The following is a 14,688-nucleotide window of genomic DNA, read 5'->3' on the forward strand; positions in this document are numbered from 1 at the left end:
GGGAACAGAGGTCCTGTACAACACAGGGCTGATTTTCTCATACAAGACACGTAGAAGAGCGCAAACAGGTTGGCTGCTGCTGGTAAACCACAGCAAAGAGCCGCTATGTTCCAGTGACTCACCTGCAGCAGGACACTCGTCTACGTATGTCACTTGTGCACTGCCGGTTGGGGCAACCTGGGGACCTGTCCGTGTTAACCATCACCACTTCAGCACTTTGGTATTTTGGCTGTTCACACTTGACGAGCAGTCATGCCTCAGGTACGTAAGCAAAAACTGAAACGTGGAGTCCTGTGACACACGCATTGGGCTTTTGTTTTTTTTCTTCTCCACCACAAACAGCCTCTGAGAATAAATAAATAAGAGCATGGGGCAAAAAGAAAGACCGTGGGGAGAACAACTTTAAAAAAAAAAAAAGGCTGAACAAAGACTGAAAAAAATATATTTTTTTTTTAAATGGAGACTGGGAAAGAAAGATTACCCCCCTTTTTCCAGAGTCCCACAGAAAAGAGAGACCAGGGGAGAGGGGACTGGAAAAATAGACTGTGGAAGGGGATGACTACAAAATAAGCTCTAGGAAAAGACACTGAATAGAGAGAGGCTCTGGAAAAACACAGTGGGGCAGGGAAAGGTGCAGCTCTAGGGGAAAAAAAAAGTGCAGCTCTTGAAAACAAATCCTAGAGTCTCTTTTTTAAATGGAGAATGGGAAAAAAGCAACTCTGCGGTTAAAAAAAAAAAATCTGTGGAAAAAAGAGAGCATGGAGAAACCTTCCCCTCCTCCCTTTTTTTTTCTCAAAGAGACTCTGAAAAAATAAGAGGAATTTGTGGGGCAGGGAATGACACTTTTCCCAACCTCTTTCTGTTTCCCAAACAGACTCTGAAAAGGGCATCTGGAGAAAAGGGAGTCTGGGAAAAAAAGAGGAGACCTTTTCTTTTCTTTTTCTAAGGAGAGACTGGAAAAAAGAGACTGAAAACAGAAACTCTAGAAAAATAGAGTATGATTTTTTGTTTGTTTAGGAGTATGAAAAGAGAGGATCTGGAAAAGAGAGTGAAGAAAACTAAAGACTAAGAAAAAAATGAGGCAAAAATGACAAAAGCAAAAGACAATGACAAAATGATAAAGAGGCTAAAAATATACATACAGAAAAACTCAGGAAAAGAGCTGGGAAGAAAAAGGCATGTTTTCTTGATAACTGTATCTAGAGTATACAACTTGCCTCACTAGATTTTAATTATTTACTGTTCCCTGTCTTGGGTATTATCAGTATCTGTATAGAGTGGCGGCAGACTCGTTTTAGAAAAGAAAAATGATGAAAATTCAACAGAAATAATTATTATAGGTAAATTGTGATTCATACTGATGTATGACTGACAACCCACTTGCTTTTGTGCCCATTTTTGCTTGTATGGTCTCACAAAGTATGGGATTTACGGACTGCCAACCTTTTAAAAGAAAATCTAAGAATGCCTTTCTTCGCCATTTTGCTGAGACAAGGCTGTGTGCACTACATGGTAAGGGCACGGCAACATAAGGGAACACTACTACCGGAAGCTCACACTCTTGGGTTTTATTTTTTAATGTTTGTTGAAGTTTCAGAACTGCAAGAAGCCAGCCCCTGGCTGCCTTCGTGACAGACTCCGCCAGATGGATGTTTTCGCAGGTGGCAGCGTGCCTGCGACCAGTTCTTCCCAGACATTAAAGCTCTCCCCGCTGGCACCTGTCCCTGCCGCCAGCTGTCCCTCAGCCGCGGCTGCCGGCCTGGGGCAGCGCCGGGTACCCGCCGCCATCCCTCCCCCCCGCCAGCCGCCATGGCTGCGGGCGGCCCAAGATGGCGGCGGGCGGGCCGAGATGGCGGCCGGCAGCGTGGCGCCGAGGCCCCTCCTCCCTGAGGCGCTGGGCGCCAAAACCTCCGTGAGGGGCCGGGACCGGGCGTGGCGGCGGCCGCTGACTGGCCGGCGCTGCCGAAGCGGGAAAGGCGGCGGGGCGGAGCCGGCGCTGAGGGGGCTGAGGGGACGGCGGTCGCCATGGACCTGGCGGCGGCGGCGGGCGGAGGGGCGGCAGCGGCGGCGCCTCAGCAGCTGCGGGATGAGGTGGCCGAGAAGTGCCAGAAGCTGTTCCTGGCCTTCCTGGAGGAGTGAGCGGGGCCGGGCCGGGGTGGCGGCGGGCGGGCAGGGCTGAGGGAGGGGGCGCTGGGGGGGGGAGCTCGGCCTGTGGGGAGCTCCCTGGGTAGTCGCCGTGTGGGGATTTGAGGTGCTCCGGGGGCTCGCCGGGGGAGCTGTGGTGGGGTTTGGGCTTTGGAGGGGGCCTCCTGCAGCAAACAACGATCACAGAGTCGTTAATAGAGAGCTGGGCCTGGTCAGCCTGGAAAACAATAGGCTGAGGGGAGACCTCATCAATATATATAAATGCCTGAGGGGAGGCTGTCAAGAGGATGGGACCAGCCTCTCTTCAGTTGTGCCCAGTGACAGGACGAGAGGCAGCGGGCACAAACGGAAGCACAGTAGGTTCTGGCTCAATATGAGGGGGCGTTTCTTTGCTGTGAGGGTGACAGCACTGGGACAGGTTGCCCAGTAAGGTTGTGGAGTCTCCTTCTCTGAAGAAATATTTCTGGGTATTTTTGGATATTTTATATATGTTCAAACCCCACCTGGATGCCGTCCTGCACAATGTGCTCTAAGCAATCCTTGGCAGGGGAGTTGGACTAGGTGAGCTTCAGAGGTCCCTTCCAACCTCGGCCATTCTGTGATTCTGTCAATAAGGTTGGAAAAGACCTCCAAGATCATCTAGTCCAACTGTCCCCCTGCCACCACTGTCACCCACTAAACCATGTCCCTAAGCACCATGTCCCAAGGAAGCTGTTCACGTGATCCTAAGGGAACAAAGCCTGTCTTACTGGTGCAGGTCATGGTTAGACCGCAGCAGAAAGGCTGTGTAGTAGAACAGTGGGGCAAGAAGCAGATCCATGTGTTTGCAAGGCGTGTGTGGAATGGGGACAGAAGGAAAGGCATCACTGGAAAAGCTGTTTGCAAGGGAATGGGGGGTGCCATCGTTTCCTTGCACACTCCTTAGCACATATCGTCCTTTCCTTCTCCTCTCTTGACAGCAGAAGTATTTTGCTGCTGCCTGATGTATAACTGTCAAACATTTTGCTGGATTGTACTCGCTTTCAGGTTCCAGAACAGTGATGGGGAAGTCAAATACCTGCGCGATGCTGAAGAACTGATTCGGCCAGAGCGGAACACGCTGATCGTCAGCTTTGTGGATTTGGAGCAGTTCAATCAGCAGCTCTCTACCACTGTTCAGGAGGAATTTTACAGGTAAAACGTAGAGGTTACATGAGGGCTGACCAGTGCTGCCATCTCAGGCCTATAAAGTCTTACCTGAGATTATCTGCTTTCTGTATTCCAAAAAACCTCATATTTAAGAAATTTATTTTTACTAGATCAAAGCTTATTTCTGAATGGATTCATAATTACTAGTTTATTATTTTCTGTATTTCAGGGTTTATCCTTATCTTTGCCGAGCAGTAAAGACTTTTGCCAGAGACCATGGAAACGTGCCTTCAAACAAGGACTTCTATGTTGCCTTCCAAGATCTGCCTACAAGGCACAAGTAAGATGATTATTCATTCCTTGTGTGTTTTTGCTACTGCAAAAAAGTGTCAAAGGTTACTGAAAATGTTTTTGATTTTCAGAACAAAACGTACAGTTTACCAGTACAATTGTGAAGAAGCTGCCAGACCTTATGGCTGATCTTTGAGAGCCTTTCCAGTCCAGTGTTTTTATGATTCACAAATGAAAAACTGCTTCAAATACTGACGTTCATAGTATTCTGCAAACTAATGTAACCTCTCTATTTGCAAAGCTCGTATAGATAGCGTGTTGCTTTTGAAGTACCAATGAATCAACCTTTGCTTTGGTTTGGCCTTTAGTATTAATCTAAAATTTTAAATAAAATCAAGAAATGGGAAAACAGAAACCTTGTTTCCTTTGGGTATTACAACAGTTCTTTAGTCACAGACTGAATGAAACTATGTAGCTACTGGTTGGGTAGTACCTTCCCCCTGGAAATGTCAACCCTACTAAGAATTTAATGCTGATGAATTTCCATTTTAAACAGAATTCGAGAACTGACATCAGCAAAAATTGGCTCTCTGATGCGTATCAGTGGACAGGTGGTACGTACCCACCCAGTTCATCCTGAGCTTGTAAGTGGAACCTTCCTGTGCCTGGACTGTCAGACAGTGATAAAAGATGTGGAGCAGCAATTTAAATATACGCAGCCAAACATCTGCAGAAACCCGGTCTGTGCCAACAGAAGGAGATTCCTGCTGGACACAAACAAATCAAGATTTGTTGACTTCCAAAAGGTACAGTGGGGAAGTTGGGGCAGGGGGACAACAAATGATGATGTTCCTGTGTTCCAGTGGTAGTTGCAAGGTGTTGTTTGTACTTCTGCATATCAAAGATAGTTGATTTTGGTTCTGTCAACCTCAAAAAGAGATCTCAAGAAAAGGCAGTGGAGTTTCTGCAAATAATTTCTTTCTGTCTGTGGAAGACTTATGTGTAAGCATGGGAAGTTACGAATAGAATCAAAGCAGTTTTATTGCACAGCTTAGTGTGTAAACAAGTCACTGAAAATCCCTGTATTGGAGCCATTGTCAGTCTCCTGTCACAGGTACTTTGTGTGTAATTATTTTATGCAAGTATGAAAAGGGGTATCAGCAGGGGTATTTAGTATCGGCAGTGTTTTGTTCTTCTAGACTGATTTAGTCTGCCAAATCCTCAGCACATCGTATTCCACAATAACGCTTTTTCAGTCACGTTAACTGGACTCTGAGTTGCCCAAACACTTTTCCTTAACTTCAGAATTGTCACTGTGGCTCCTAGGTGTGTATCCTCTTCAGTTTCCCTAACACTCCTTAGATAGTAACTCCTGGTTAATAAAGTATGATTTTGTTTCATTTAAAAAATAATTTCATGATTGATATGGATGGCAGCCAGCAAATGCCACTTTCTGTATTTATTTTTTAAGCTGTATTAGCTTTACAAGCAGTTTGAAATTCGGTAACATCTGAGCGCTTGATGTTCTGTACCTCCTCAGGTCCGCATTCAGGAGACGCAGGCTGAGCTGCCGCGAGGCAGCATTCCTCGCAGCGTCGAGGTGATCTTGCGTGCAGAAGCAGTGGAGTCTGCCCAGGCAGGTGACAAATGTGACTTCACAGGATCACTGATTGTCGTGCCTGACGTGGCTCAGCTCTCAACACCAGGTTTGTTGCTGCTGCTCCTGACCTCCGTGTGACATCCCTGCAGCTTGCTCTGGCAGCTGCTGACTCTTCTTCTCACGGCAGGAGTGCGCGCGGAAACCAGCTCCCGGCTTAGCGGGACAGAGGGCTACGAAACCGAAGGCATCCGAGGACTTCGTGCCCTTGGAGTCAGAGAACTGTCCTATAAACTAGTCTTTCTAGCCTGTTATGTCGCACCAACAAATCCACGGGTGAGTCTACAGAGAAAATAAATACAAGAGTTCTGAAGATTTCCGCTCTGTTTTTACCTCAAATTAGGGGGGGTGAGGACAGGTAAAGCTTTAAATAGGTGCATGTACCACCTTCCCGTGCGTTTGACTGCCGTTATATTCTGAGTGAATTTACATAGCAAGTTCTTACCTTGTCTTTATTGTTCATAGCAGTTTTCATGGAGGTGAAATTGGAGTTTGCCAATTCTATCAATTTATTCTAAAAAGCTAAATGATTCGTTTATTTCATTCAAATTTCATAAATTTATCCAGTATTTCCTTTTCCTCCAGAAAATCCTATTGACTCGTATTGTCCCAGGGAAAAAAGCTAACCTTCTTGTTCCCTCTATTTTATCATATTAGATCTTAGGGTGTTACTACAACATAATAAGTAACACTGAATATGACTGGGTTTTAGTAATAAAAGGCCGTGTAAATTCTGGTTAAAGAATACTTAAAAAGGCAAATTTTAGCCAAAGGAAGCTGTATTATTTTTGCTCTCTTTTTACTCTCTAGACAAGCATCCCTGTTGTTTTTTTCTTGTTAACTGAGCTTAGACTTGATTTTCCCGCTACAGAATTGTCTGTATGTTTTTCTGTTTGTTTTTTTTTTTAAAGATAGAAGGTGATGAGCTGCCTTAGCCTAAGGCTAGTCTTTCTGAATGTGTTCTGCTCAGCTTAGAGTGCAAGTTTGTACAAGCTCCTGTCTGCAGTACTCGCATTCAGTAGTGATCACATTTGTCATGGTTATTTATTTATTTATTTTTAATTCCTTTGTTTAGTTTGGTGGAAAAGAGCTCCGAGATGAAGAACAGACTGCAGAAAGCATCAAAAATCAAATGACCGTGAAAGAGTGGGAAAAGGTGTTTGAAATGAGCCAAGATAAGAACCTTTATCATAATCTGTGTACCAGCCTCTTTCCCACTATCCACGGTAAGAGCCCAGTTGTTGCTGCAGAGAAAAGAGATTTCCCTTGTGAAAATATTAGTTCTTATTGATATCTTTCTAATACCATTTTGGGAACGCATGAAAGCCCAATCCCAGCTATCTCAAACTCTTCCCTCCGGAATTGGTTTTGCTAGAAAAGGAAAACCTAATTCCAAAGGACTTCTTTTGTTAAACTATTAAGGGTTGCAAAGGTAGTCAAAGTGGTTTTGCTATGTGGTGATCTACCACTTAACCGTACGGCTGACAGTTGGATATGAGCTTTACTTTATATGGGCATCATTCGGAAGATATAAGAGTTCAAAATCCATATGCTGTTGTGCGTCGATATATTTCTGCATACGTCTGGTGTTGCTTCTGGTTTCAAACTAGTTTGAGAACTTACCTTGGTTATGTCTGAGAAGTTTGATCAGCTGAATTTTGTCCATACTTAGAGCCATCAAGAACATAAATAGGCTTTTAGTGGATGTTTAGCAAATAAATTCTGAGTTGGGTGTGCCTAAATGCTCTAAAATTCTAGTGGGCTAAAGTTTTTTAAAATAGGAAAAATGTGGAGTTGCACGTTGAGTGTCTTTTCTTGGGTAGGTAATGATGAAGTGAAACGTGGGGTCCTGCTGATGCTTTTTGGAGGAGTCCCTAAGACCACTTCTGAAGGCACTTCATTGCGTGGGGACATCAATGTTTGTGTTGTTGGCGATCCAAGTACAGCCAAGAGTCAATTTCTAAAGTAAGTATTTCTTTAAAACTCAATATTTAAATATTGTCCAGTGTGACTAGAGCTATAAATGTATACTGTGCCTTTCCTATGTTAAACAGAGGAAAGGGAAGTAAAATAGTTGAGAAAATTTTCCAGGAATAATTTGGATGTGGTTGAATTATTTGAGCTGAACTAAATTCAACAGGCCCCTAAGGTAATAAAAAAGAATTAAATTAAGAAGTGGTTGTTGTTGTTTAGATAATTATGGAAGTACAAGTTTTTATGTTTTTGAAAGTCATTGAATATTAAAAAATATATAACATTGCATATCTCAAAACATTAGAGGTGGATAAAATAGTGATTTTTTTTCCCCCCTGCTTTAGCTTAGTCTAAATTGGTAGGTCCCAACACTGATCAACTAGACAGCTACTAAGCCTGAACAATAATTACGAAATAACTATATCTAATGCTACATCTTCAAGCTATAATGCTTTTTTTTGTGTTTTACTTAAAGTTCTGTTTAATATGGTTTTGTTTTATTATGATGCTCTTTTACCTCTGGATTATTCTCTGTGAGGCCGAGGTCTATTGCATCTCAGAAATGTGGAGGCATCACAAAAGCTGCCTTTGGCTGCCTGTGGTCAGCGTAGCTCCTTCCTGCTGTGCAGCCTCGCGCCGTTCCTTTGTGCTGACTTCTGCCTGACCTGTGAGGAGCTGTCTGAGTTTGTGAAGTCAGCGGAAAACTTGTGGGAGGAGGTCTGGATTATTTTTTCTGTTGGTGTAACCAAGAGTGAATAACAGACCTGTAACAGACAGCAGTTAGATAAGGCTTAGTTCCCAAGGCTCGCTCAGATATCGTTACAGATAGGGGGACCTAACTAAATGTTAACTGCTTCCTGAAGGAAGGAATGAGTCCTGGCCCTCGGGCTTGAAAGCAGCGATGCATTAAAGTTGTCTTGTTTCTGCAGGTCTTAGTCTGTCTTTTTAAGTTTGCGTAACACAGTTTCTCGCTGTTCTCTCTCTCAATAGGCACGTGGATGAATTCAGTCCTCGCGCTGTATACACCAGCGGAAAAGCCTCCAGTGCTGCTGGTCTAACAGCAGCTGTTGTAAAAGACGAGGAGTCGCATGAATTTGTCATTGAAGCTGGAGCACTGATGTTGGCGGATAATGTGAGTACAGGAACTAGAGAGGTTTCTGCACCCCCAGAATGGTTTTGATTAATGACAAAAGGCCCCAAACTGTCTTAAAAATGCTTTTGTCCCAAATGTGATTGAATTTGGGTAACTTGTTATTTTTTATTCTTCTGCTGCAGGGTGTATGTTGCATCGATGAATTTGACAAAATGGACTTGCGGGATCAAGTAGCTATCCATGAAGCAATGGAGCAGCAGACGATATCCATTACTAAAGCCGGAGTAAAGGTAGCTTGTGCTATTCCTTTGGCTGTGTAGTCTCCATGATCATGTGAGAGTTTGTGGCACACGCTGATCCAACATCATCTGTCAGACTTTGATGTCAGCTCTGCAGCTGCCTTGCTGTGGCAGAGAGAAATCACTTACCTGCAAAGTTTTTGTGCTCATAAAGAATCATAAACTGTACTGAAGGGAAAAAAGAGACAGTAGTGGGAAGGAAACAGAAAATGGGAATGAGTATGGGGAAAATCCTAACCCTGAAGTAACCCTCAAACGGTGTAGCTTTGTTTGCTCGCAGAATGATTTGTATATATGCACTGTTTAAAAACAGGGTGATTAGTAGCAGTTTTAAGGGCTTATTTCAGTATTGGTGGTAGTTGTGTGATAATATTAAAATACTGACTCATTAAACTGTACCTGGGCAGAATATGATATCGGAGCTGGGTAAGGGGACTGGTTAGAAGAGTTTGGACTCTTTTGAGGAGCTGCTGTTGTAATATAATCATTGCAGTTCTGTATAAAAGACTTCATGCTGATCTCTTGGAGTTGCAATAAGTTGGTTTAGCAAGTCACAACATCTTTTTCTTTCCTTTTTTTTTTTTTTTGTCAGGCTACCTTGAATGCCAGGACCTCCATTTTAGGTGCAGCAAACCCAGTTGGTGGGCGCTATGATAGATCCAAGTCATTGAAACAGAATATAAACTTATCTGCTCCCATCATGTCTCGGTTTGATCTCTTCTTCATTCTTGTGGATGAATGTAATGAGGTAATTTTGAACAATTGTAGAATAATTTACATCAGAAAAGACCTCTGGACATCTCTAGTCTAACCTCTTGCTCAGAGCAGATCATTAAAAGCAGGTTGCCAAGACCTTGACCTGGCAAATTTTGAGCATCTTCACGGATGAAGATTCTGCAGTCTGTAGGCTGCTATGGCAATGTTTGACAAATCTGTGGGTTTTTTTATATATAAAAAAAGTTATATCTAATCAGAATTTCTCATGGTTCAATATGTGTCAGTTGCCTCTTTTCTTGTTAATTTGTACTTCCAGGAACAATTTGGCCTTGCCAATGAGGCACTTGCTTTCTTTTCAGGCTGAACTGACCCAGCTCTCTGTCGCTCTTCATACATAATGTGCTCCTGCCCTCTGACCATCTCTGTGGCCCTCTGCAATTTTAGGTGAAGCTGATCTCATGAGAGCCTCTTGCTTCTGCTTTTATTCTCTGTCTGCAAAGTTAAAAGCTGGCAGTACAAATTTGAACACAGTGCTGAATACAAGGGTACTTGTGGTGATTTGACCTGCAAACGTAACAACGTTAGTCAGTTTTACAAATTGCTAGTCACTAAGGCTAAGACTGCTACCACCTGTCTGTGTGGCATTTGCCTCAAGAGTATAAAAGATGCAGAGATTCATGTTGTCTCCGTACAGTTCTTTCAGATGTTTTGCTCAGCATCATTATCTAATTGAGAAGGGACTATTGAAAGAGAGAGAGTAGGCTGTAAAGAAAGCAAGCGGTTCCCACGCTGCAAAGTGCTGCTTTCTGCCTATTCTATGTCTAACTTGTAACCCAGGAGAATTCCAAGAGGTTGTAAATCCTAAAACTGCCTTTCGTGCCTTCTCTGCTGTGTCCTTGTATTGAAACCTTCCGGGGCATTCTCCTGGGTCTTCTGGCAATATCTTGCTTCTGGAAAGACTAGCTTAGCCTTGAGTGCAAGTGAGGGAAGGGGATGGGAAGGAAGAATACAGCTGTTGTTTTGACGTTTGGCTGGTGTTGGAAGAGTGATCTAACAGAGCAACATTATTCCAGGTAACAGATTATGCCATTGCCAGACGTATAGTGGATCTGCATGCCAGAGTAGAAGAATCTGTCGATCGTGTGTATTCATTAGACGATATCAGAAGGTATCTGCTGTTTGCAAGACAGTTTAAACCAAAGGTAATACTGCTTTCTTGTAGAAATTAATCTGTGTGAGAAAGTCCAAAGGATTAGTCGCTCTGTAGCTTGCTTTCTTCAGATGAATGCAGACACTTAGTGTAGTGCTCTCTCATGAAAGGAGCAGTAAATTCAGTTGTTATCTAGAAACATAACGTATTTTGGAGCCATGCACTCTTTTTTTTTTTTTTTTTTTCCACTCCAGAAATCCAGACAGCCCAGATGAGATTATGTTATAATCAGTGACCTTAATCTCTTACCTCAAGGGCATGGGTTATTCGATACATGAATGCAGAGATATTTGTCTTTTATTGACCTCTTGCTTAATCCAGCAGATTGTTTGTCTTTATTTTAAAAGGGTGGTGTTCCTCAATATTTCTTTGCTCTTGTTACGGTAGAACACGGAACATGAGACTGCTCTAAGTACAGATTTTTGTGGTCTATCCAAGGAGCTTTTTGGATGGGCTGTTTTTTCAATCTGTTGGAAGTTACTCTATTGTCATTCTTCTCAAATGGGAGGAGAGAACACCCTCCCTTTACAGAGTTTTGCAAACTTGCATTTCATTTTCATGTGGTGGGAAGTTTGTTTTCCAGTTGGATCTGTGCATGTGCAGATAGACAAAGGCTAAAAAGCATGTACACAAAGCTGTAGTTGGTGTTAGTAGTCTTGAGTGTATACTTGCGTGTGTTTGCATGCAGAACAGTCTGATAGAGACAGTCTGAAGCAAGTCTGGAAGAGAAAAACAAAGATAATTGAAGAGTTGATGTACTTACCATATAACTGTTACTATAATCATTATTACAATGTAATTCTGATATGATTGTCCATTGTATTTATGTATGGTAAGTGTGATAGAATTAAATATTTCACAGAAAAGTCTGGAAACTGCTAATCTGATTCAAGAAGCATAAACTTGAATGCTTTTAACATGGCAAACTGTCTTACCATCTTATGTCACAAAGATATCCAAGGAGTCCGAGGACTTTATAGTGGAGCAGTATAAACGGCTACGGCAGCGCGATGGCTCTGGAGTGACAAAGTCATCCTGGAGAATCACAGTGCGGCAGCTGGAAAGCATGATTCGGCTCTCCGAAGCTATGGCCCGTATGCACTGCTGTGATGAGGTATCAGGTTTTTCGTGAAAGTTTATAGAAATGTTGTGGCAGCTCTGGGTTTTCCATGTGACTATGGTATTGTACATATTTAAATCCCATGAGTGAGGAGGTGGGTTATTTTTTAATTAAATTCAACATATAAAGAAACTGATGGCTTTTATGGCTGAAGTAAGGAAGATTTGTCCATTTTTTTCTCTTCAATTCCAGAGGAGAGTCTCATTAATTACAACTTTTTTTTCATATTGTTTCTGTTTAGACCCATTTCTTTCATGTTTCTTGCTCCACTGATCCTTCTTCAAAATATTCTTGGCATAAGTAAAAAAACTTTACTGACACCATGTGATAGCTAAAGTCTAAAACATTCATCAGGCTGTTTATTCCTTCTGTAACCCCATGTTGCAGAATACTTGTAGTAGGATGTAATTTGACCTGTGGGGTCTTTACTGCTTATGATTGATTAGTTGAGATGGGTAGAGAGACTGTCAGAATCGGGGTGAACTGGAACTACTGGAGAAAGAAACCTTTAATACTAGAGGAGCCACTGTGCCTCTGTAACTCATGTTTTTTCAAATCTTCCCCAGGTTCACCCAAAACATGTGAAGGAAGCTTTCAGGCTTTTAAATAAATCCATCATTAGAGTTGAGACTCCTGACATCAATTTAGACCAAGAAGATGAGCAGCAAATGGAGGATCAAGAAGACCAAGATGGAGTCAATGGTAAATTATTTGTAGAGAGCTTTTCAAAGGGGAAAGTACCTCCAGCCTTTATAGCTTACCTTGTTAGAGTATAAACTTCCGTTTCCCACCTATTTCTCTTCTAATACTGTCTAGGAATCTTTATCCCTACTCACTCTCTTATTTCTTCAGCCTCTTTGTAGGCTCCACTTGCCTGGTTGGTCAGTGCCAGACTTTTTAGTGGCTTAGATTATTGGCCAGTTAAACGATGTTGCGGAGTTAAACCTGAGCATGTGTCCAAACAGGTGCAGCAGAAGCTCCGGCTGGGGTCAATGGTCTTGTGAATGGGATCAATGGCCATTCAGAGGACACGAACAAGGATGCCGCACCCAAAGCTTCTCTTAGGCTGGGCTTCTCTGAATACCGACGAATTTCTAATCTTCTTGTGCTGCACCTCAGGAAAGCAGAGGAGGGTAAGGATGCATTTGTTAACAATCTGGCAGACTGAGTTGTGTCAACATGTGCGAACTGGCTCTTTATTAAAACAAATTCACCTGAAACTTAGAAGGTTTACATTTTTCAGTGGAATTTGTTAAACATTTCTGTGTTAAACATTTCTTCTCAAATTAAACCGTGATAAAGCAGTCTCCTGTGCAAAATATGTTGTTTTAAGAAGCACAAGAGAGCTATTGTGTGTTTATATTGAACATTATAAATGTTAACATAGATACCCTTTTCTCTTATGGTTTGAAAGTTATCTTACAGCTGCTATGTTTATGCAAATTATGTGGAATGGTATTGTCATCAGATTTTTTTTTAATGCTTTTCGTTTGCAGAAGAGGACGATTCATCATTAAAGAAGAGCGAACTTATTAATTGGTATCTAAAGGAAATTGAATCTGAAATAGAATCTGAAGAAGAACTAATAAATAAAAAGAAGATCATAGAGAGAGTCATTCACCGACTTACACGTTATGTATGTATAAGGATGTGTGGATAGTGAAAAAGTTTTAATATGTATTGCAGTTATTCCTTTTTAATAGATTTCCTTAATTTGAGAAATGTGTTTTGTGTTTCTGTGTCATTGACTGATACAGCATAAATGCCATCTTTGTTTAATAACTGTTAAAACTAATTTCAGAGAAAACACTGAAATAGATTAGAGGTGTGTATTAGTACACAAAAGTTCAAAGTGCTATTTTATTTTCTGCTGTTTATTTATAGAAGCATAAGTGCTATTTTTCTGTATTTCTGTAGTTTTAGTTGTATTAGCACACAAATATTAACAAAACATTTTATTCACTGGATAGCTTTACGTTTTAGAGTGTCTTACTTAAAACATTTCTCTGAAGTAGAAATTGTTACTTCCCAGGATCAAAATATGTACACGCACTGAAGTTACTTGTTTTACATTTTGGGCTTTTTGGAAGAAAAAATGTCGAAGTAGGAAAGAGGCAGAACACTTCTCATTTTTAGAAATATGAAAACACTAGACTGATGTGTTCCCAGAAAGCATACTACATACAGGAGATTACCACTGAAGGTAATTGTTGAGATTAGGAACCTATTAAAGAGGGAATTGACAGCTAAAACGGTTGAATAATTTGTCAATTAGAGGTGCTACCAGCAGAAAAAAAGGAGATGCTTTTTTAAAAAAGGACAAACAAAACAGTCCTTTCCATTCTTGTTTGAATGCAATTTTCTTGTCTGTTGCAGGACCACATTCTGATAGAGCTGTCTCAGTCAGGCCTGAGGGGTTCCAGAGAAGAGGAGACTTTTGATGAAGACCCATACCTGGTTGTCAACCCAAACTATCTGCTGGAAGACTAAAGGCGGAGATCTGCATTGTAGAACAGACTCAGACTAGTTACGTGTTGGAAAACGCGTTCTTTTATGCATTGTTGCAATGGTTGATACATAGCTAACCGATTCATATGAATGCTTTACTGTGTAACGCATCAATATGCAATTAATAATATATGATTGATTATAGACACTGAGCATACCTGAACATTTTTTAAAGAAATGCCATGTATTAGTTTCATTTTTAATTCTGTTTTCACTGCCATCATCCAGATGCAGAGGAGGGTCATTCAGTAGCTCTTTTTAGCATCAAGCTATGTAGATGCTTCTGTTTTAAAGGGGGGGAATTTTGTTCTATTAATTGTTCTTATTGTATTTGGTAAACTTTTTATACTGTAGATTTTAAATGTTTTTCTTATTAACATAAATAAAGGATCATTAAATGTCTGGAGATCTCTGGGGGTGGATTTGTTGGTTCTGGTATGTGGGGATGCTATTTCTATGCCTGTGCTTCACGACTGAAAAATTAGTGATCTAAACACTTCATGTCTTAAGAAAGATTAAATTTCCCATATGACAGGCTTTTTTTTT

At 41.5% G+C, this 14,688-nt stretch overlaps 1 protein-coding gene across 1 annotated transcript; it reads left to right on the forward strand.

The window, feature by feature from the left end:
* The first annotated feature begins 1,971 nt into the window (after positions 1-1,971).
* On the forward strand, positions 1,972-14,544 carry MCM6 (minichromosome maintenance complex component 6). Its single transcript, XM_083841297.1, has 17 exons — positions 1,972-2,135; positions 3,172-3,318; positions 3,503-3,613; positions 4,121-4,370; positions 5,105-5,270; positions 5,352-5,497; positions 6,297-6,447; positions 7,045-7,186; positions 8,186-8,327; positions 8,471-8,578; positions 9,180-9,335; positions 10,378-10,506; positions 11,467-11,628; positions 12,201-12,336; positions 12,600-12,767; positions 13,131-13,270; positions 14,011-14,544. Exons 1-17 carry the CDS (start codon positions 2,026-2,028, stop codon positions 14,122-14,124), a joined length of 2,478 nt encoding a protein of 825 aa, XP_083697423.1. The 5' UTR covers positions 1,972-2,025; the 3' UTR covers positions 14,125-14,544.
* The last annotated feature ends 144 nt before the right edge of the window (positions 14,545-14,688 follow it).

Source organism: Anser anser (genome assembly GCF_964211835.1).
Source record: "Anser anser genome assembly, chromosome: 6".
Classification (NCBI taxonomy): Eukaryota; Metazoa; Chordata; class Aves; order Anseriformes; family Anatidae; genus Anser; species Anser anser.